General features: G+C 31.9%; 1 protein-coding gene across 2 annotated transcripts in view; it reads left to right on the forward strand.

Annotated features, from left to right (window-relative positions):
* LOC118197116 (ERI1 exoribonuclease 3-like) overlaps window positions 1–11064 on the forward strand; it is a 44020-nt gene extending 32956 nt beyond the window's left edge. Inside the window, exons 6-8 of one of the 2 annotated variants that reach the window (XM_085821670.1) lie at window positions 8272–8368; window positions 9656–9779; window positions 10898–11064. In XM_085821670.1, coding sequence (XP_085677796.1) covers window positions 8272–8368; window positions 9656–9744 — 186 coding nt within the window. In that variant the 3' untranslated portion in view covers window positions 9745–9779; window positions 10898–11064. The remainder of the gene's footprint in view (window positions 1–8271; window positions 8369–9655; window positions 9780–10897) is intronic. The other variant, XM_085821669.1, reaches the window with a different exon arrangement.
* Window positions 11065–23008: the final 11944 nt, after the last annotated feature.

Genomic DNA, 23008 nt, shown 5'->3' on the forward strand with positions numbered 1-23008 from the left:
TCATTTCCATTTTTACATAGTGCGTGAGAGGAAAAAAAGACGCAATCGTTCCTTTTTTCAAATAGTGTTCTTTATATTGTATTTTTAATTATAATTGTTATTAATTTTAAGCAATTTTTTTTTTCTTTTTCGAATTTCATTTTAATTGTTTATGTTGCATGGTTTCTTTCGAATAACTGTTTTAAAAATTTCTCTTTACTCATTCAAACTGCGTAGTTTAAATCAAAGATGCATCGCTTATTTTTTTTTCAAATAGCTTTTTTATGCTATATTTAGTCATAGTTACTATTTTAGGTAATTTTTAAATTTTTAGATTATTTTAAATTTATTTTAATTGTTAGTTTTGCATTGTCTCTGCAGATAATTATTTTCAAATTTTCTATTTATTCATTCGAATTGAGCATTTTAAATATATTTATAAATATAAATTTTTCAGAATTTGATTTTATTTATTTCAATTGCGTTTCTTTTGGAAGAATACTTTGTAACCCAGACAACAATGCGTTTGAAAACTGCATATATTAAAAGAGAAATTACAGTAAAGCACAGTTAACATGCCTCTCAATGTTCCGTTTAGAAAAGATATATATAAATAAGAGAGATGTATAACCGGCATTTTAACTTAGGATGACTTGCATACACTTTAAACAGTTTTATCATTGTGCCTATTGCTAACCGGCATTTTAACTTAGGATGACTTGCATACACTTTAAACAGTTTTATCATTGTGCCTATTGCTTTACACAATTTTATCCTACATTTGGTTTCTTAAAATGTTATTCATATTTTAGTCAAATATTTTATTTTTGAAATCGCAAGAAACAAATACATAAGATTAAAAAGTTTTAAATTAAAAAAAATACAAATACTAAATTTTACTCAAAGTTGTATTTTTTCTTCTCCTTTTCTTCAGTCATTCTGCTTCATTCTTGCTATTTTTCTTTAGGCATTCTGCAAGTATATTAAAAAGCATCCAACTTTTTGAAACACCTTGGTATTTCTGGCAACCATTTTAAATAAAGTTATCGCTTTCCATTTCATAAAGGCCCACAAACGGCCGAGCGGTAAAGTCTCTGAACACTCCGGGATTCGAATTCCAGTAAACGGGTTGGTAGCATGGGCGTTTTCGTGGATTTTCTCATGTGTAACATGTATGCCAGCTGGTTTCCCATAGAAAGTTCTCACGAAGGCATCGTTCCTTTTAGGCAGATAGCCCTGCTTTGCCATGACTTAATAATCCATTTCATCAGTATTTGGTCAGAGCCTTCATCAGTCTTTAGAGGCTAAGCATTTTGAAGTTATGATATGAAAGGAAAGACTGGTTTCATCAAGAGGTTTTGGTTTATTTAATTATGACAAAGCACACTAGGGCTATCTGCCTAAGGGGAGGGATGCCTTCGTGGAGGACTTTCTAAGGGAAACTGGCTCGTATACACGTTACACATGGGGAAAACCACGAAAACGCCCATGCAGCCAGCCCGTTCGCGGGCTTCGAACCTCGGACCGAACTACCAGTGCTCAGCGACTTTACTGCTCAACCGCTGTTTCATCAGGATGGGGAAAAAATGTCTTTAGATGACATCCACATACATCACTGGATAAACTTCTGAATCTTCAAATAATTCGACTGAGAAACCATGGGATTCTTTGTTTATGATAAGATATGGTGTCCATAACGTAATTTAAATTTATACAACCATATAGTCTAACACCAGTCGCTCTTCACTTTAATCTGCAATGCTATCGTTTTTGTCTTTTCTGTTAACACAAGCTCAATTCATGGTATTTGCCGGTGTACACGTCCAAGTGTTTTCTCTTTGAACACCTAAATTCTTTGAAGTATCCTGAAAGTATATTCAAAAGCGTCCAACTTTTTGAAACATCTTGATATGTCTGACAGCCAAATTTCCCTGAAAAGTTTTGCTTACTTTTCTCCCCAATTTTCTTCTTTTCTTCTACAGTTATTTTCAGTGCTCACACAAGAAAATTTAAGATTATTCGATTGCTAGACTTTCATAAATTTTGCATTCTTGTCAATTTTTTTAAAATATCAATTGCATCAACTGCGTTTCAATTGAAGACAGCTTTTCATTTTCTAGACATTTTAACTATAAACAAAGTATAGAGCAAAGTCCAAAGGATAAATATTTTAATTAAAAGATTTTTTGCTAAATGACAAAGAACTAAAACAGTCCAGCAGTGTTTATTTTATACCACCGAGTGACCTGATCCTTATATCGGCTGAAACAATCTAAATCATATTAAAGATCATGTTTTTTTATACAATCTATGTCGCGAAAGAAAAATTAACTTCTTAAAGCATTCTTTCTAAGAGGATTAATATAAAAATTTATATATATATTTTTAAAGCTGGGACTTGAACCAAACTCAAATTTTTAAAGTTTAATTTGCATGGTGGTTATAATTAAAGTTCCACTTTGAAATGGTCATAAAATGAAAACTACCGGACCAAGTGGTTATCGAACTTAAGAATCGTGTCAAGGAGGTTATGGGAATTTATTTTCCGTGGGAAAAAAAGAGTTAAAAAACTCACCACCAGGGTAAAAATGTCGCTGCATGCAATATTGTTAAATGAAATAAGACACAAAAACATCGGTTTAAAATGTGTTTAATCGTTTCCGAAACGTGTTACAAAGCATGTTCAACGTAGCATCCAGCATTTTCCGAAAGCAAGTTAAATCATGTTACTGCATTCTCAACAGCAGTTCTTAGCATATCAGGTGGAATGTTACGGGCATGTTGGTGTATCGCATTTTTCATTTCTGCCAAATTGTTTAGATTATCACCATATACAGTGCTTTTGAGATAACCCCATAGCCGAAAGTCACAGAGGTTGAGGTCTGGTGGGAAGAGGGAAAGTGTCGGCCTATAAGACGTTCATTCCTGAAATTTTACCTAAGTAACTGTGCGACACATGTGAGGTGGGGCCCAACCTTGCATAAAAATCGTAGTATCTAAAATGCCACGTTACTGCAGTTCATATATCACGAAGCATTTTAGCATTGACTATAAGCGAGCTGCAATCACAGTGGTCCAGCTGTCGACTGCTCTTCAGAGAAAAATGGTTCAGTTATGAAACTAGCTGTCATTCCACACCAAACAGTGTGGAATGACTGCTATGCAATCGAATACAGTAGGAGAATGCAATGGAACTAGATAGATAACATGAGGGATTTCTTTGGCCGTAGATCGATTAAAAGCGTTTTGAATCGGTATCTTCATGTTTTAGGGCCGAATTCAGGCTTAAAAAATTACAAATTAGTGATCTGTAAGAAAATGATTTCCAGATTGTACGCACTCGTGCGAGTGATTTGCGATCTCACATTTTCTAATCGCTAATTTGTGATTTTCACGGATGAATTTCTCCCTTACACGGATGGCGCACTCTACTTTTATTGAATTTAATGCCTTTAAATGGCAATTTGCCACAGTGGAGTAGCGAGCACAACGGACGCCCGGGACAAAATACCTTTTTGGCGCCCTTCCCTTTTCCTGAAAAAAACACAGTGATATGATGAAAATCTTGTTTGGAGACCATTTGGCGCCCCTCTGCGAGCGGCACCCGGGGCATCATACACCCCCTTGCCCCCCTCGCTACGCCACTGATTTGCCAACTTCAAAGTTTCTTAAGGGTATACAATATATTAAACTCATGTAACAAAAGGTTAAGTTAGACTCCGACCCATATTTCGTTTAACAATATTGCATACAGTGCCATTTCCCTCCTGGTGTTGAGGTTTCGAACTTTCTTTTTTTTCTTGGAAACTAAGTTCCCATGACCTCCTTTACACGGTTACCAAGTTTGATAATATTTGATCCAGTAGTTTTCCTTTTTATGACCGTTTCAAAGTGGAACTTTAATTATAATCACCCTGTATATTATTAAATTTTAATTTGAAGCTATGCGTTATATGTATACCATGCGTAATATTTTTGCTTTTATGAAAAAAATAAAGAATTGAAGTAAATATACATAGGATCATATACATGAAGTAAATATACATAGATAAATATACATGAAGTAAATATACATAGATATATTGGACCAAAACTGAAAAAAATTTCCCCTCCCTCTGAAAATAAAATATTGAAACTTCGACCTTGAATTTATTGGATTATCAAAATATTGAATTTGACTTATCTTCTAAGTCCTAGTTTCGACAAAAATTCCGTCAAAAATTCCGAATTACTGAAGCTGAAGTAAAAGGTTTAGTATATATTCACTGTATGTTAATAAAGTAATCAGAAGGTAATAAAAATAAATTATAGAATTTACGCTGATGCAACTTTTTGTTTGAATGCACAACATGTAATGGAAGAGAAGGCTTGTAGAGATCTGTTTTCGACATGCCTCTAAAAGTAGATGTCAAACTCATTTTGTCTCTTCAATGTCAAAGAACTTTCCTTTGAGAGGCAACTTTAGTTTTTGGGAAAGAAAAAAAATCACAAGAAGACAAACTTTAAGAACATGCAGGGCGATTGAGTACACATACTTATTTTCGGAACACAAGCGGTTTTCCGATTGGTTATTGAATTATGAAGAGATGCATTGTCATGCAATACAAAACATTTGGAATACGTTTTCTGACTGAATAACGTAAGATTAAAAGTCAACTGCTTAATTCACAGCCATTTACAAGTCAACTACTCGGGCAATTGCAGAATCGTTTTGATCCTGAGCTTGTAAGACAAACCTAATATCACTGGATTTAAACACTTCTTTAATCTTCCAAGAACATTCCTTCTTTAGCTCATATTCCAAGAATAGTAAGTGAATACAATTATTGCAAAAGAAATTGAATATTCATTTGCACTACTGCTTGGTAGTTTACTAACGAGTTAACAAAACTTAAATTCTGCTTTTTTTGTCTAAGAATACAGCAATATTTTAAATATTTACAAATAAAATATTAAATTGGATATTTAATTGGAGCCTCACCAGTTGCCTAGCATTTGAAGATTGTTAAATACTAATTGTTTGTTGCGAAGTCTAACACAGGCTGCATAGTTGGTTTTCATAGTTTTCTAGGTTCTCTTTACAAAAGTTCTCTATGAAAGCATCTTAACCAAATAGCTCCCATGTTCTTTTCATGTTCAAATAACCAACTAACCTAGTTTAAGCGCAATTTCCAAGTGAAGTTACTAGCAAACTCAAATACTCATTGAAAATCATATAGCCTGCCAATCGAGAGTAACGTGAAAGATACGGCACCAATAATTGAATTGCTGTTATGGTACGCGGTTTCTAAACTTAGATGGTCATTCCTTAATTGAATATAATTGATTTGTAACTTCTACTAGAGCTGACGGTAAGAATTGAAGTGGAAATAAATAATATCGTGTGCAAACTTGATTAATATAAAATTAGAAATATTTGCATAGAAAATATTTGCATTCAGACAGAAAGTTTTTCTGAAATATTTGCAATTACTTTATAAGAAGGATTTATTATTGTGTTATTACATTCTAAATTAGAATTTTAAGGGTATAATGAAAATACACTATGCATAAAAATACATTTTAGGATAAAAAATGAGTTGATTTTTATGTTTAAAAACTTCTTAAATTCATTTAATAAACATCGTACCCTCATTCGTAATTGAATCCAGAATGTTGAGTGTCGTTTATATCATTATTCTTACTTGTCCAAAGAACCTGCTGACTTATCGAGCCATTAAGTAGCTGCAGATCATTTCTACATAACCATTGAACTTCCATTAATTCGGTCTCTAGAGAGTTGTATGTTTATATCATAATTTGACTTTGATAAAAATGATTATTCTAAATCTTATGTTTCTATAAAAAATACTGGTCTATAAAAAATACTATGGATAATAATATCAGCCGCTCTTTCAGCCACTTCATAAGCAACAACTTGTTTAGAAATAAATTATGCAGTTAATGTCATAAAATATTTTCATGAAATTTAAATAAACATCAAACGAAAGTTCTCTTTAGACAATTCGATTCAAATGAAGTTAAAGTAAAGTAGCAGATGATAAAACGTTGAAGATAAAAATTTACTCTTACAAATATTTTTTTTAAAAAGGGAAGAAAAAGGGAAATTGAAAGATATAGTTAAAATTTTGAATAAAATCATCCATAATTTAAAAAAATAACTTCTTATATAGTATTAATAAATATTTATTACGCATTATTGAGGGAAAAAATTTCATATAATTAATTCTCCATAAAATTTTATTTGAAGGTATTTAAGGTTAAAAATACCTGTGGCAATTCACTGTAACAAAAATACATAAACCGCATTTGGTGTTACTATCACTAAAAAAAAAAAAAAAAAAAAAAAAAAAAAAAGATGCCAAATTTCAAAAGACAAAAATATGTAAATTTGTGTATATCTTAAAAAATTTTGAATAAAAAAGTCTAATTTTTTGCAGGTATGCTTAGAAATACACCTACTTTAAGGTGATGATAAAAATTTTATAGGTTATAATTCAAAATTTTTTTCGAAAAATTATTTAAGAATAGAAATTTAAAAAATAAAACACAAAAATGGGTAAATTTTATTTGGAATGAACCAAAATTTCAAAATGTGAAAGGGAAAATCGAAAAAGTTTAATAAAAAAAGATATATTAATAAATATTTGCCAAATTCAATTAACATTGAGGAGCTAAAGTTTTGAGAGCTAATATTTTAAAAACTACTTGTAGGATTTTTACAAAACTTGGCATTCTGGCATAATTTGAGCCGTAGAATCGAAAGAAAAAGTCCGCTTTTATGTCAAAATACCTATGTTAGAATAGTGCTATACATAAATCTAATATATATCCTAAGTCGTACTTTCGAGATTTGAAAAACACAGTTTGAATTTTGTCAATTGGCCCAGTAGAACAGGAGATATAGCACTTTTTTTTGTCCCCCCCCTTTTTTTTTTGAGCAGTGTACATATTCACCATGATTGATGAGCTCTGGAAAGTAGTGGATGAGGAATGAAATCAGTGTCCCTCTAAGTTTTACAAAAAGCCCTCCATCATGGAAATCATGATGCAGACTTAAAATCCAGAAAAAAAAAAATGCTATCAGATCGAACATTTAAAAAAATACTTTTGACATTTTAAACATAAATTAAATGGCCCTGAAATAGTTCTAAAAATGTGTAAACATCCTCTGTAGTTTATTGTGGATATTACACCAACTGTCCAGCATCACCCATACTGTTTGATTAGCTAAAACTTTACTGAATTTCTTTGTTTATTCTTTATGTTTAATAATTCACCACATAAGTAAGTCACCTTTAGCTTTTGTCGGTACACAACATCTCCATTAATTTTAGTCACCTTTAGCTTTTGTCGGTACACAACATCTCCATTAATTTTATGAAACGAGAGTTTTTGGCACTATAAAATGATGGGTTTCTAGCATGAAAAAATTTACCTACTTGATGTTCTCTGTTAAATTTTTGAAAAGGCAGTGTTTTTAGGGCATATTTGCATACATTGTGGATTTTGAATTAGTGCATTCATCATCAGATTTATGTTTGAGACTAGATCATTGATTCTTAACCTTTTTTTGCCCCATGTGCCCTCTTTCATCAATGCTAAATGATCATTCCCCCTGCTTTCAAAACCTTGAAAAATACATATCCGTTTATTTAAATTTAGATTATTTTTAATGTGTTTTAGAAATGAAACAAGTAAAAGTAGAGAAAATGTTAGACAACCCCTGAATTAGATGGACATGGAAGTGACTTATTTTCTTGCATTATATTTACATGGTTTTTTTTAAAAAATATTGTCAAAATTTATACTTTAAAAAGTTTCTGGTTTTCACACTCAGTAATTCAAATTTCTTAAAAAAAATTACAGATTATCTTTAGCTTCGATTTTAGCATATTTTCCATCATTGAACAAATTGGAAGAATATTTAATTTTGATTGATGATTTTAAAAAAATCTGATTGAAATCATGACTGAAGTCATTGATTTTAATCATCCGATTGAAATTATTGATATCCTAGTTGATGCATTATAGGGTCTGTATATTAATTCTTATTTATGTATTTCAGATCCTGAGTTGTACAATGTTTATAGTTTGAACCCCCCCCCCAATTACTCAGGCAAATTCCTTCCCCCACCCCAAGTTGTATGTGAATTTCATATTCAATATAAAAAGCTTAAAAATTAGTCATTAATTCTAAAATTTTGGACTGTTCTTTTTATTCAAATGTTAACCATATTTGTTTTGTTATTTGCCTGCGTTTTTTAATATGTTGTTTTAATTTGTTTCTAGAGTTTTGCAGAACTTACAGATACATATCCAAGGAATATGATGACTATGATAAAATACTGCCAGCTACAACATGAGGGGCGATTACATTCTGGTATTGGTAAGTTTATAATTTTTTCTGCATATATTTAGGGAAGATTTCATATTCTGTTACTAAATGATTATTTAAAAATTTTGCACTTACTCCTCATTATATTACCAAGTAAAATTTTAACACAAAGCTATTAATTCATACATCACTATATTTATTAATACTTTTAATAATCTATGTTTATATATGGCAGTGATTAAACATTATAGGTATAATATAAATTTAATAAAATAAAATGTCAGTACATAAAAATATTAAATCTTAAATTATAATTTTTAATGATCTTTGTGCAAGATCCCCTCTCCTTTTCATCTTGGTACATTTACAAATTTGCAACAAAAGCATTAAAGTGATGCATTGGTTTGAATTAGAGGTATTTTTTATTATACTTTATTATTAGCACCAGCATCTCAGAAAAGTGCCAAGATATTATATAAGAATTTGTCTGGTAAGTAATGTTTAACATTAAATATCTTCAAAGTAACATTTGATGATCTTTTGCAAATTTCCCACTAAAAATTTTTGCTATGTGTAGCAATCATGGGCTCAAGATTAGTCAGTCTATACAAAATTCTTAAATTTAAACCTTCTGTTTTTTAGATTGTATGAAGTCTTACTGAAGGAAGTTGTGTTATGCTATTAACCAAGTTTCACTGAGATCTGAAATGTTAAAATTTCTGGCCTGGATAATGTGACTCGCATATCAGTTTTAATTCCAAAAATCCTTGCATATTGAGTTATTATTATAAGTCTTGTTGTCTTGCAGTTAATTTCATCTTTCCAATTTCATTAATGGTTGAATGGCTCTTGAATGCTGGCAGTTTGCCTGGTTTGATTCTCTGAAATGCTAACTGCATACAGTTTCCTTCAGGAGGTCTTTTCTGTATGAAGCTATCTTCCCTTGGGCAGATGGCTGTTACATACTTTCACATAATCTTCTCTTACCTAGACAACCAGTTACTTTCCTTCAGATTTGAGGGAGGGGGGGAATTAGCTAATGCAGAGTTTTATTTATTAATAAATTTCTAATTAAATACTACAGAAAATTTGAAGCAAGCAAGATTTGAAACGAAGGCTTGTATAAAAAAATTCATATTAAAAATTGTTAGGAATAGTATTTCAGTTGTATTCAAAAGTGCAAAAAGTTTTAACTATTTCCTTTCAGGAATAATTAATCCAGTAGTAATTTTCATTTGAAGATGTATATTTTTCAAACAAATGAATTTCATGAATCAGTTAACTAGAAATGGAATTTAATTTAATTTTTATCTATAGGTTACTCTTTTTTGTTTTTAGATGACTGTAGAAATATAGCCAGGGTTTTGAAGAATCTAGCTGAACGTGGCATGGTTTTTGAGTGTAATGGCAAAGGCAACGGCAACTGACATCAATTTATTAGCATGTTATCTGCAAAGTAATTGTAATATATGTTATGTATATTAAATTATTCTTTAAAAAATTGGTTTATATTGTATTTCATCTTATTTTATTCATTAGGTGAAATTTACAGCACAATTCCATTACTGTTATCTACTTCCCCTCTGAAAAATCACCAACATTTTGCCAACCAAGTTTTTGCCATTCTGATATGTGAAAGGCAACAATGATTTTGAAAATGGTAGTGCACTAAGAATTCTATAAAAGACCAGTGAATCAATAAAATTTTAAAAACGAGAAACATCCCTAACAAAACACTAACCTTTCTAAATAAATCCTTGCTTTTTTTGTTTTGTTTTGTTGTTTGTTTTGTGTGAGTGCGGGCTATCGTTCTGCCTATGTACCCAGCAATCTGTTTTGACATAGTAAAAGCCAAGAATTACATAAACTTGTCATAAAGATATTTATAATTACTTACAAATAAATGTTTGTATTTGTATGCTATTAACCAAGTTTCACTGAGATCTGAAATGTTAAAATTTCTGGCCTGGATAATGTGACTCGCATATCAGTTTTAATTCCAAAAATCCTTGCATATTGAGTTATTATTATAAGTCTTGTTGTCTTGCAGTTAATTTCATCTTTCCAATTTCATTAATGGTTGAATGGCTCTTGAATGCTGGCAGTTTGCCTGGTTTGATTCTCTGAAATGCTAACTGCATACAGTTTCCTTCAGGAGGTCTTTTCTGTATGAAGCTATCTTCCCTTGGGCAGATGGCTGTTACATACTTTCACATAATCTTCTCTTACCTAGACAACCAGTTACTTTCCTTCAGATTTGAGGGAGGGGGGGAATTAGCTAATGCAGAGTTTTATTTATTAATAAATTTCTAATTAAATACTACAGAAAATTTGAAGCAAGCAAGATTTGAAACGAAGGCTTGTATAAAAAAATTCATATTAAAAATTGTTAGGAATAGTATTTCAGTTGTATTCAAAAGTGCAGAAAGTTTTAACTATTTCCTTTCAGGAATAATTAATCCAGTAGTAATTTTCATTTGAAGATGTATATTTTTCAAACAAATGAATTTCATGAATCAGTTAACTAGAAATGGAATTTAATTTAATTTTTATCTATAGGTTACTCTTTTTTGTTTTTAGATGACTGTAGAAATATAGCCAGGGTTTTGAAGAATCTAGCTGAACGTGGCATGGTTTTTGAGTGTAATGGCAAAGGCAACGGCAACTGACATCAATTTATTAGCATGTTATCTGCAAAGTAATTGTAATATATGTTATGTATATTAAATTATTCTTTAAAAAATTGGTTTATATTGTATTTCATCTTATTTTATTCATTAGGTGAAATTTACAGCACAATTCCATTACTGTTATCTACTTCCCCTCTGAAAAATCACCAACATTTTGCCAACCAAGTTTTTGCCATTCTGATATGTGAAAGGCAACAATGATTTTGAAAATGGTAGTGCACTAAGAATTCTATAAAAGACCAGTGAATCAATAAAATTTTAAAAACGAGAAACATCCCTAACAAAACACTAACCTTTCTAAATAAATCCTTGCTTTTTTTGTTTTGTTTTGTTGTTTGTTTTGTGTGAGTGCGGGCTATCGTTCTGCCTATGTACCCAGCAATCTGTTTTGACATAGTAAAAGCCAAGAATTACATAAACTTGTCATAAAGATATTTATAATTACTTACAAATAAATGTTTGTATTTGTAGATGTGTGCCCAAGAAAAATTTAATAAATACGAGAAAGAAACTAGCTTGTCATTATTAACTCTCAAATTTTGTCCTAATGAGAAAATTTTCTCTGAAAACTTTGAATGCTTTGATAATTTGTTTATTTTAAATAAAGTTAGTTGTTTAGTGATTAATCAAACATATTTAGAATTATTTGAAGTAAATGTTAGTTAGAAAATTTAACATTTATCTATCATTAAATTACATAACCAAAAGAGGACCAAAATTTAGATATCAGATAGAAAATAAGAATAAATTTGGAATTTATTTTCTTTTTAATATTCTTATTATTGTTTATGCATGTTTTTGTTAAAATTTAGAAAGGAAATTGTAAAATTTGCTTTAAATATTTTTTAATTTTTTTTGTAATACAAAATTTTTACTCTATTTTCACAAAAATCTGGCCTGTCAACTGTTTTCCTATCGGGCATTTGGCCCACATGCAGTTTGAGTGTGATACCACAGTTGTACAGTATTATCATTTAGAGTCTATAACAAAAATTTTTAAATGCCATGTTGATTGGGAGCATAGTTAGTTGTGGCAGCTGTTACATTGTTGCACCCTGGTTTCAATTCTTGGAAAAGGCATGGCTGTTTACAAATATATAATGGTATTGTGTTAAGGGAGCACTTAAAAAATTGTCTAGCCTTCAAAAATTTGATGATAGGGAAAAGTGGGCTAAGAGATCCCTGAAAATTCTATTCCGTAATGTGTTCATTAAAATTGGACATAGCTGGACAAACTCGTGTCATCTGTGAGGTGTTCAAGATCTTGGCCAATGACAGGCACTACTTTTTTTCACTTAACTACAAAAAATTTCATAAACTGGATCTGCAATTAGGATCTGATCATTGATCATGAGGATTAGAAGCAACGACAAAATTTTGAAACGATAAGTTGGCTTTTGGGGGGGTGGGGTGTATGTGTTGTGTTCAAAGGATAATAATAAGAATGGCGAAAAGTAATTGCAGAACATAGCACTTAAAACAAAATTCTTATTTTTAAAGACTATTTTTTTATGACAGCAAATATAAAATTGCAACAACAAGCTCCTTGTAACTAAACTGAGCAGAAAATGTGTTGAATTTTGAGTGAATTTATTTGTTAAATTCATAAAACCATCTCTAATTTCCGAGTTACACAAATCAGTGATTTTAGTGATTTAAGAGGCTCTGTTTTTCCACTCTCATTCCCCACGAATTATATTAAGTTAAAAGACTCTTTTTACTCTACATTAGCAAAATTTTTAATTTTTCAGATTTTTTAATATGTCAGATTTTTAAGACTTCAGAATTTATTAAATTTAACTGAAATTTCAAATTACGCTGCAGGCAACTTGGTTCTAAGCACTCACCTGGACTCCTTCTAACTAATATACAGCACCACTAGCACCCAGATAGAAACGGCTGTCAACTGAGAACATGGCAGACTTGCACTTCGCCCTCCAATAAGCTCCAGCTTGACACACCAAAGTTTCAGAAGGCGATGATTTAGAGTTAATGCCACTACTCTGCATGGTGTCTGGCTTGGAGCTGTTCTTCAAGTAATTTTTTTATTACAGTTAGCTGTATCACTCTGGTGTCTACAAAAGCTGAAATGTATACTGCAGGTACAATTTGATGCGCCACAGACATGGGGGGAATATGGCAGTCTTCCTGAGACAGACATACGGCCATGTCCACTGCTGCCAATACACATGCATAGTGGATATAGTGGATACATACCACCCAAGTCTTTTTGCAATACCACGGAAAAAATTCCACCTTCTCATAGGTCTATTACATGGCCTTGTTCAAACTCAGTAACCTGATGATACTATCTTTATCATCTCATTAAAGGCATTCTTGACTTAATTCTCGCTCACAAGCCCAATCCAGCAGATAAAAAAAGCACTTGAACTTTGCATCACGTATTTAAAGCAAACGTGATTTTCATATTCATAGTGATGCTACTAGCGCCACACTAATTCATCTAGCATGAAATTTGGATAGATGCCATGTTTCAAGATGTGCAAACACATCTTTCAAATTTCATATATCTAACGCAACTCCTTTTTGTGTTGAAATTTTATTTTTCATCAGTGTACATACACAGAAAATTCGAATGTGAATTTTTTTGCAAACTGTGTTATGAAGTAAATAAGGCATGATGAAGAACTAGTGCAAAGAGAATACGTAAGAATCAAATGCAGATTTTAACTTCAATAGGCTTAGATTGGATTGGATTGGATTATTTGACTATAGCAAAGCATGTGACGTCTATCTACCTGAAAGGAGGAATGTTTTTGTGGAGAACTTCCTAAGGGCAACTGGTTCTTGTCCACGTTACATATGGGGAAAACCATGGGAATGCCCATGCAGCCATCCTGTTTGTCTGGAATCGAACCCAGGTCAAATTACCAGTGTTCAGCGACATTGCCGCTAACTTTAATAGAGAATTTAATTTTCCCTAACTATACTTACATATCACAACACAATTGCGTACTCTCAATTAAATGATTAATTAAGTTTGGGGAACAAATGTTTATTGAGAATTTAAGAACAGACTTTCGCTGAAACTTACAAAGGTATCTTCAGAAGATACCTTAAGTTCTCTAAGGTACTTAGGGAGATTTGGTTGGCTAGTTCATTTGATCAACAGTATTTATTTCAAGAAGTTTCTTCAGTGTGGATGCGCTTTATCATCCACTAAAATTAATATAATATCCAAATCAATCAAAGAGCCTTACGTACGTATACAAGACTTCATTTCTATATATGTGAGGAAGCTCAAATCATCTAGAGAAGCAAATCCATTGATCAGTACTTTTTCTCATTCTATCATATTTTCATCCACCAAATGATCATATTCTGTAATGTTCGTGGGACTAATTTCTATTCCTGATGTAAAGGCGCTTACAATTAAATATTGCTCTGAACTTTGACTCGTCATTGAAGAGAACAAGGACTTTTTGTAGTAGACCTCCAGCTCTGATATGCTTGCTCAGATTCATGCTGTTTCTTTTGTAATGTGAGGTACTGAAACACAATTTATTTGGTTAGCCAGCTGCAACATGAAAAGCTCCAATGCCAGATGCAGGTTCTGAATTCATCTGCTTTTGAATCATTTCAGCAGCTATGCTTAGAAAACTAGCTGAGAATTGATTTTCTTTTACAACCTTATCCTAGCAATAGTTTCAATTTTTAAATTGTTCTCACGGAGCCAAAAACTGCTAATCTTGAAGCGTTCAACTATCTTGTCACTGCCATAATTATTTACCTTGCTTCTAAATGACTAAAAATTGTCAGTTTCAAAGACTTTTCCACGGCACCGTAAAAAATTATTTTGATTCGATGAAAAATATGAGGATCAATCTAATTTTTGTCTTTGTATTGGAAATAATATCAAAGAACCTTTTCCTGGTTGAAGAATATTTATTTCTTCGTAACTCTTGAATAGGCTAGCCTTTTTGCTTCACTATACGGATGAGCAATAATTTGCATAATATTTCTAAAATTATTTGACAATACCATCAATAGGTGGCAGCACTACAAAAAAACTGCATTTTTAGAGGTACCATAAATTAATAGAAAATGCTATCTTTTATTTTTAACCCTTAGGAACCTTAGGATTTTTTATGATCGAAAAGTTAATTTAGCGGAGCATATTTCTGCAATTATTTTCAAAGCTAATTTTGATACATTTCTGATTGAAATAAAATGTAAAATAATTACATTTTAAACTTATTTTGGGGTATGATGGTATATTAATGTAGTTCTGTCCTTCAATTAAATATAATACATAGCAGCTTTTCTGTATAACTGAGAGTTATACTGCATTTTTTATATTTCTCGTAAATTAGGAATATTTTCCTTTAAGGAATGTCATTTCCTTCCAATTATTACGAATACAGTTCAATAGATGGCAGCACTATCAATCAGATTTTACCCTTAGTTATATGGAATATCCTAATTATGGACCCAGACATCTCCCTAGAAATATTTCAGTTTTATATACTTGCATATTTTCTACGTTCTTCTAAATGTCCCTTCTTTGGAAAAAAAGGAGTGCTGATTGTTTCGTGCTTTTTCATTCGTATAATTCTTTTACTGTTTCTTTAAGAAGAAATAAACATAAAATTTAAAACAGAATAATATTTCCCTTTTTGTGGCCATTGTATTAGATTGCAATTAAAGGATATACTTTGCTTTAAATTCTGAAAATTTTTATGCTGTGTTAAAATGCAGCAAAATGTTTTAAAATTTATTTAAAAATCTAGATATTGTTATCCCTATTACTGTCCTATTATCTTATTATAAAATATTATAACAGTAACAGACTGAACTAATTGTGTTTGTAAAAGGTCTGTTAGACTTTCCATCAATCATTGTTATTACTTTAAGGCAATATACTGATATATGCATATAAATTATTCACAAAGTTTTAGTTTTTTTCTTACAATTTATTAATTTGTCAATCTCGGTCACACTATTTTATTAACTTTAGGGTAAGAAGAAAAACTGCTCCATGTGCTACTAATTTTATCATGATGCTATTTATTTTTGCTATCAGGTGGGGAGTCTTGATCAGGAATCTTTCGAAAGCGAGTTCGTAGATAATTAAGTCCTTTAAATGAAATCAAGATGTTAAAGGACCTTTAAAAATATAATGATCTGCGTCTCCCTTTTCCCAACATAAACGGATTTCTGTAGCGAAAATAATTATCTCATGAAAATACTATGTCGGCAAAGGGCCATGACCAGATATACATTGGAAATGTAACCGTTAGTGTTGGCATATTTTACATTCAGTTTTGGAAAGAAACTGTGGAAAGGACATTGTCCCATTTATTTTGCCATCTTAATAAGGCCTTTTTGTTTTAGTTGGAATTTTAAATACGGCCGAGGCCATGGTATTCCTTTAAATTCACGTTCTTGATTAATTGCTTCTGTTTTTCCCAGCTCATCAGCTTTTTCTCTCCCTTGATGTACATTATTATTATTATGGGCTTTGATCCATGAGATTTCGTTTTTCATATTTTGCAATGAGTTTGAGAACACGTTGAAGCCGTCTATAATATTTGATATCTGTCGTATTTTTAATTGCGAACAAAGCAGCCTGGCTATCTGTTTTGATGTGCATTTCTGTTTTTACTTTTATTTTGCTAACATTTTTCCGGCACATTGTACCATTTGGTGCATACGCTGGATGGCTGATAGTAAAGTTGGTATTGTTGATGCTGTCGTATAAGTTGCAGTTGATGCATGATAAAAGTTCTTACATGTAATGCTTGGTTTTCTAGTTGCCATTGCAATATGCACGATGTTTACAATTGTAAACGCTCGTAGTCCTGGTACCTGTAACACAAGCGTGCGCCAAAGAATTCTGTGATCTTCAAGGTGAGCCATCCACAGCTAAAAACTTTATTGCTCATTAGTAACTTAAATGCTGTTGGCTTGCATTTAATTATCCATCGTAGTTCATATTCAAGTCTCTCAGACACTTTAAAGAGGAGGTTGATGTCTTCTGCGGCTATAAGTGATTTACATCTTCTTCCTTATACGCTTTTTATATATTGTAAACTGTACATTTTGCCATTTTACTTTTAGGTATTCTTATGTCAATTAATTTTTTTGTCTTCTAATGTGAATGTAATTCTAATTTTTGTCTTCTCTCTAATGTGATTTATCATTAAGCTTTACAACCTTCTGAATGTCTTCATTTCTTTTGTGACTAATTGCAATAATTCCTTTGTGGAGTTTAAAGAATTTATTTGCAGTTACTCCAAGGTTTTTTTAAAGGAATTTTTTTTCTCCAGTATTTCGGAAGATTCTTCGAAATATTTACTGCTTTTGGAAATATTGAAACTGCCGGATCATTTTTGTTAAGTATGTGCTTTACTGCTTCTGCATATATGTTGGTCTGACATATTTAGAATTACGATGTCCATTACCAACTAGTGTGCCTGTTGTAGGTTCCCGTGTGTCACTTCTTGCATTGTTAACACCTATAACTGTAGTGTTACCATTATCAAACTGTGAGGTGGGATGGCTGCATTTTTAATTTCTTCCCAACTAGTACGGCAACGTCGTAACGACGTTGCAAACTGGTCGCGGATGTCATTGTAAAAACGTTACAATATGTCGTCTTAATCTGTGCAATAATTATGGATTGCAGTATTTACCAGTAATGCTGATGTTTCTTAACACCATTTCTTTCGATCATATGTAAATGTATTTACTTACTATTGGTTTCTGCATTTTAGAATAGTGGTAAATTACAATGATAATTTCATGCACTTTTTATAATCAATAACTTTTCTTTTGATACTGTACAGAAATAATTTAAATAATATAGTATACGATAGTAAGCTAAGTACGTTAAAGTAAGCTCTTCGTTAAATAGCACACGATGAAACTTTTTGTTTTATTATGAATTTCCTTGTTATTACATGCACATAAAATGTAAGCGAAGAAAATAGAATATGCTTAAATTTAATAAAGAATAAAACCTAATTTACAACATACATTTATTGAGATAATCTAATAGACATACATAACAGCAATATTTAAAAAAACGCGAATTGCAGTGTTTGGAAGAAGAGCTACCAAACGACAAGTAATAAAACTGCAATTTGCAATCAATAAAAAAATATTTAGTGTTTTTAACATTACACACTTAAATATCGCATAGTTATAGATTACAATATTTCATAGTAATCCTAATGTTTCCTTAACACTATTTTTTCGATCATATGCGGAAAGTCTGAGAACCAATCTGTTCGTTTAATATGAGTGATATACGATATAGCACTTAGGACGTTATAAACCGAGTCCGTGTTTCCAAATATTGCACCGCTGGATTACTGAAGATTGGAGAACACCACCATGTAAGTTTAATCACCAGAAACAACGCCAAAACAGAATACTATTTCACTGTGTGGACGATTTTAGCATGTTGCATTGTGAAGCAGATATTCACAAACAAAATAAGCAGAAATTCGGCATTACCACCATGATTTCTCATTAATTCAAAATAAACTGCCATCATTATATTTTTTCCATCGTTCTCTTACTGTATTGAAGGTCTCCAGTATTTAATTCCGACGGTGAATTACAAAACCGGGAAGAAAATATTTCTAAAAATAAGATGGAGCCTGAAAATATTGCGCCATTACTAACTTGTTCAAATTTGGCAGCTAGCCAAAGCGCGCAAGCTTCGAGATCAGATGTTCGTTTATATAATCATCCAGTAAATAATATGTGCATGGAATGTCAATCTCTTGAACAGCACTTCAGTCTAAACTTTTCAGCGGTTTATACCATGGCATTAAACCTTTCGACGGTTCTTCTGATAATTTAATAGAATCTTTTTTAAATGGCATAGAAGAATTATTTCAACTGAATAGAATTACGAACAATGTTCAAAAGATTATACAGGGTGTTTATAAAGCCCCGGACCCATTTTGATGTTTAATAACTCATAAAATAATGAAGATATAAACAAACTTATTGCATTTATTGATGGAATAACTTAGTATATATTTTTCTTTTAAGGTTTGAATATCTTTACTTTTGTAAATATCGTCTGCGCGTGTGGTTAATTTCAGATAATTTCATTTTACAGTCTAAATATCTGTACTTTTCTAAATATCGTCTGCTTATTAATTGCATTTTTCTCTCTTTTGTTTTTGGCAACTATTGGAATGTTATGTTTACTTTTGATGTGTTTGTTCCAGTACTTTTATATGTGATGTTTTATTCGACGGATATTAAGGAGAATGCATACACCACAAGAGAAAGCACAGATTTTGTGGTGGTTCATAGAAACGAAATCCATAATGCAAACACAGAGAAATTTCAGAAGAATTTACCAAACAGATCCTCCATCCAAAAGCAGCATCTTGCGGTGAAAAAAGAATTTTCTAGAAACTGGAAGTATTGCAGATAAGAAACTTTCCGGACGTCCCTGCGCAAGTGATTTTGATGCTCAGCGTGTTTTTACACAATCCTAGAAGATCTGTGAGATCAGCGGCAAGAGAATTGGATATGCCAATTTCGACGGTGTGCAAAGTTATTAAGAAAAAAATTAAGACTGCATGCATACAAAGTTCAAAAAGTTCAAGGTTTAGAACCGGACGATAGGCCTAGGAGGATGGCCTTTGCAACAGATATGCTAAGGAGGATAGAAGATGATGCTGAATTTCTGAAGCACATAATGTTCTCCGACGAAGCATCCTTTTATCTTTCTGGCATTGTTAATCGCCATGTGCGCATATGGGGATTTGAAAACACCCATGATTGCCGTGAGGCACAAAGGATTCCCCAAAGGTTAATGTGTGGTGTGGATTAATGCACGATCGAGTCATTGGGCCTTTCTTTTTTACAGAAAAGACGGTCTCATCAGTCGTATACTTAGACATGTTGGAAAACTTCGTATTTCCACAACTAGCAGAGCTTCAGCCACATGTCTTTTTGCAACAAGATGGTGCACCACCTCATTGGAGTACCATCGTTCGTAGTTCTTTGAATGATCATTTTACAGGAAGATGGATTGGGCGAGGAGGTCCAATTCCTTGGCCACCCAGATCACCTGATATAACGCCGCTGGACTTTGCCCTTTGGGGATTTGTAAAGGACAACGTTTACAGGAGGAGAGTGTCGAACATTGATGACATAAAAGCCAGAATTACAACCGCAATAGCCTCTGTGGATGCCGACATTCTTGCCGGTACCTGGCGTGAAATTAAATAGCGACTTGATATTCTCCGTGCGACGAAGGGGCACACGTGGAAGTTCATTGACAAGGGTCATGAAACTTTTTAAGTCTATCTAACTATTTATGTTATTAATTTTAATATATCTTTATTATTTTATGCGTTATTAAACATCAAAATGGGTCCCGGACTTTATAAACACCCTGTATTTATGAAAAAATATTTATCGGGCTCGTTAAAATATTTGTAATGCCAATATCGTCAAATCCCGAGTGTACCGTATATTAGGATTAAACCAAGCATTTTTAAATGCATGGAGATGGGCAAAAACGTAACAAACAGTTCATCAGAACTTTTATAGGTAAGGAATTTTGTATTTTTGTTCACAGTTTCTCTAATTTTGATGTCAACATTTATTAGTAATTTATCAAAGCCATTAATTTTGTCGTTTTCCATTAAAAGTGTTAATATTTCTCTCTCCTTTTCCATTAATTTTTCCGTTCTGCTTCTCCTCCGTCAGATATATTAGACAGCCGTTAAATATGCATGGATATGCAACGTCTTTTAACATTGGACGTTTTCTCTGAATTCTTAAAATTGCCCCATTTATAACCGTGAATACATCTTCACGCACAATCATATCTTCGTGAAAATTGTACTTTTCGCTCTGTATGCGGTAAAAATGTTTCATATTATGTCAGCATATTAATTCAAATAAATTCGTCCTTACTTCAAAAATAATAAATAAAGTCACATATTAGCAATGAAATAATTGCTGACATGTGATTTGCATTGATTTCGGAAATATAATTTTTTTTTAATATATAAAACGCATAACTTAATAACTTACCCTATAGATTAGTTTCATTTTAAAATATTTTGCTATAATATTTATAAAAAATATTTTAAGTATTGTTGCCGTATCCTTTGGAAAAATTAAAGCACAAAGGATGAAATAATTTTCTTCTGTGAAATATTTAGTGTTTCGTATTCAGATAGTTTATGGGGGGGGGGCTGAACAGTGAAATTGTATTTTTTGAGAGGTGATGCAAATGATTCCTGCTAACACAAAATTCCACAAATGCACTTTATCAACTGAAAGGCCAACGCATACTGTTTAGGGCTAAAATTATCAGATACTAGTAAACAAAATAACTTGGAAGCGTTCTATAAATTATCATAGTTCTAATAAATGTTCTGAATCTTGTAACGATAGCAAATACACAAATTACAGAAATTATACAATTCTATGCATTAGATGTAATAAAAAATATTAATTTTATTCTTAATTGTGTGAAAATTATGTGCACTGTGAAAACCGAGATTACCATTAATTAAAATTTTAATGCAATAGATTATTAGGTGATCAAATTGATGTTCGTTAACCATTTAACACAGAGGTGGGGTCTATATGACCGGGCCAATATTTTAGAACTGCCGAAACTGCTTATGAGTTATCTAGTTATTCTTCTCCTTTTCAGTACTTTCAAGTTGACATAAAATATAATTATTCCTAAATTTTTATTAAACTGTATCCATTAGTTTTTTATTTTTATTTTATTTTTTTTAAATAATTTTTAAAATTGGGCCGCGGTCATACAGACCTCACCTCTGCTCTTATATTACTTTTTTCTCGCATGAGGGGGAGATGGCTTTATTACTGCTTGAGTGTCGAACCTGTACAAGAACTTAACTCTAGAGATTTCACATATGTCGGTATTATGAAAAAAAAAATAAGAAAGACATAGCAGGCGATGTTTTTCCAAATAAAAAGAAAAGTGAAGGATCTCTTCTTTATGCATTCGCAGGTAGAATGACTCGCGTTTCACATGCGCCTCAAAAACTAAAAAGTGTTATTCTCATTTCTTCAATGCATCATTCGAAATAAGAACACCTTGAAACTGAGAAACCAAAAATAATAACATTTTACAATGTGACTAAAGGAGGTGTAGATGCATTGGATGAAAAATGTTCTAAACATTCTACAAGCCGAAGAACAAGGCGATGGCCAATGGCCATATTCTTTAGGATGCTTGATGTAAGTGGAATTCATGCACATGTAATACATCAATCGTTAAGAGATAGCGCCAAATTGAAAAAGAAACCGAATTTTTGAGGAGTTATCATCAGAATTAGTGAAACCACGTATGGAATGGAGGCTTCAAAAGCCAACTGTGAACCGAGAAAAACAAAGGTGCATTCAAGAGAGTGCAAGGAGTTTCCAGCGGAATCTATTCTAGCTCAGATGTAACTGATACCCCTAAAAAAGCGTAAAACATGCTTTTTATGTCCCCTCTAGATTGAGAAGAAAAGCTCCATGTTTCAGCTTATCTATGTTTCAGCTTCAAGAATCCGACATGTAATGAATGGGCCAGGTGAATTCGAAAAAATTGTGTTGAAAATGCTTAAAATAATGTGCTGCAATTTTTTAATATTCTTTATATATTATACTTTTTTCTATTATTTTATATAATCCAGATTCTGTAGATAGAAAATTTATTAAATAATTCAGTTTTTACGCATTTGCAAGTAAGTAGTGTTTATTTTATTTATATGATTCACTACTTTTTCAGTGGCTTTTTCAGTGCCCCCTTTTTCAGTGGGGCAAGGGGGAACATCTGTCCCCGGGCACAGCATCCAGGCGGCGCCCAATTGATGCTACGAAATTTTTAATGAAATGTTTTCCATTCTTGGCTCACAAAAAGGGGTGCAAATTCTTCAGTTGTACCGGTCGCTGGAATCCTAGCTACGCCACTGTACTTTTTCGTACGTGATTTAAAAATTAATTTTTAATGCATTAATTTTAGAATTTT

Source organism: Stegodyphus dumicola, chromosome 8, assembly GCF_044657685.1.
Source record: "Stegodyphus dumicola isolate Sdum_Otavi_A_Nest chromosome 8, ASM4465768v1".
Lineage (NCBI taxonomy): Eukaryota > Metazoa > Arthropoda > Arachnida > Araneae > Eresidae > Stegodyphus > Stegodyphus dumicola.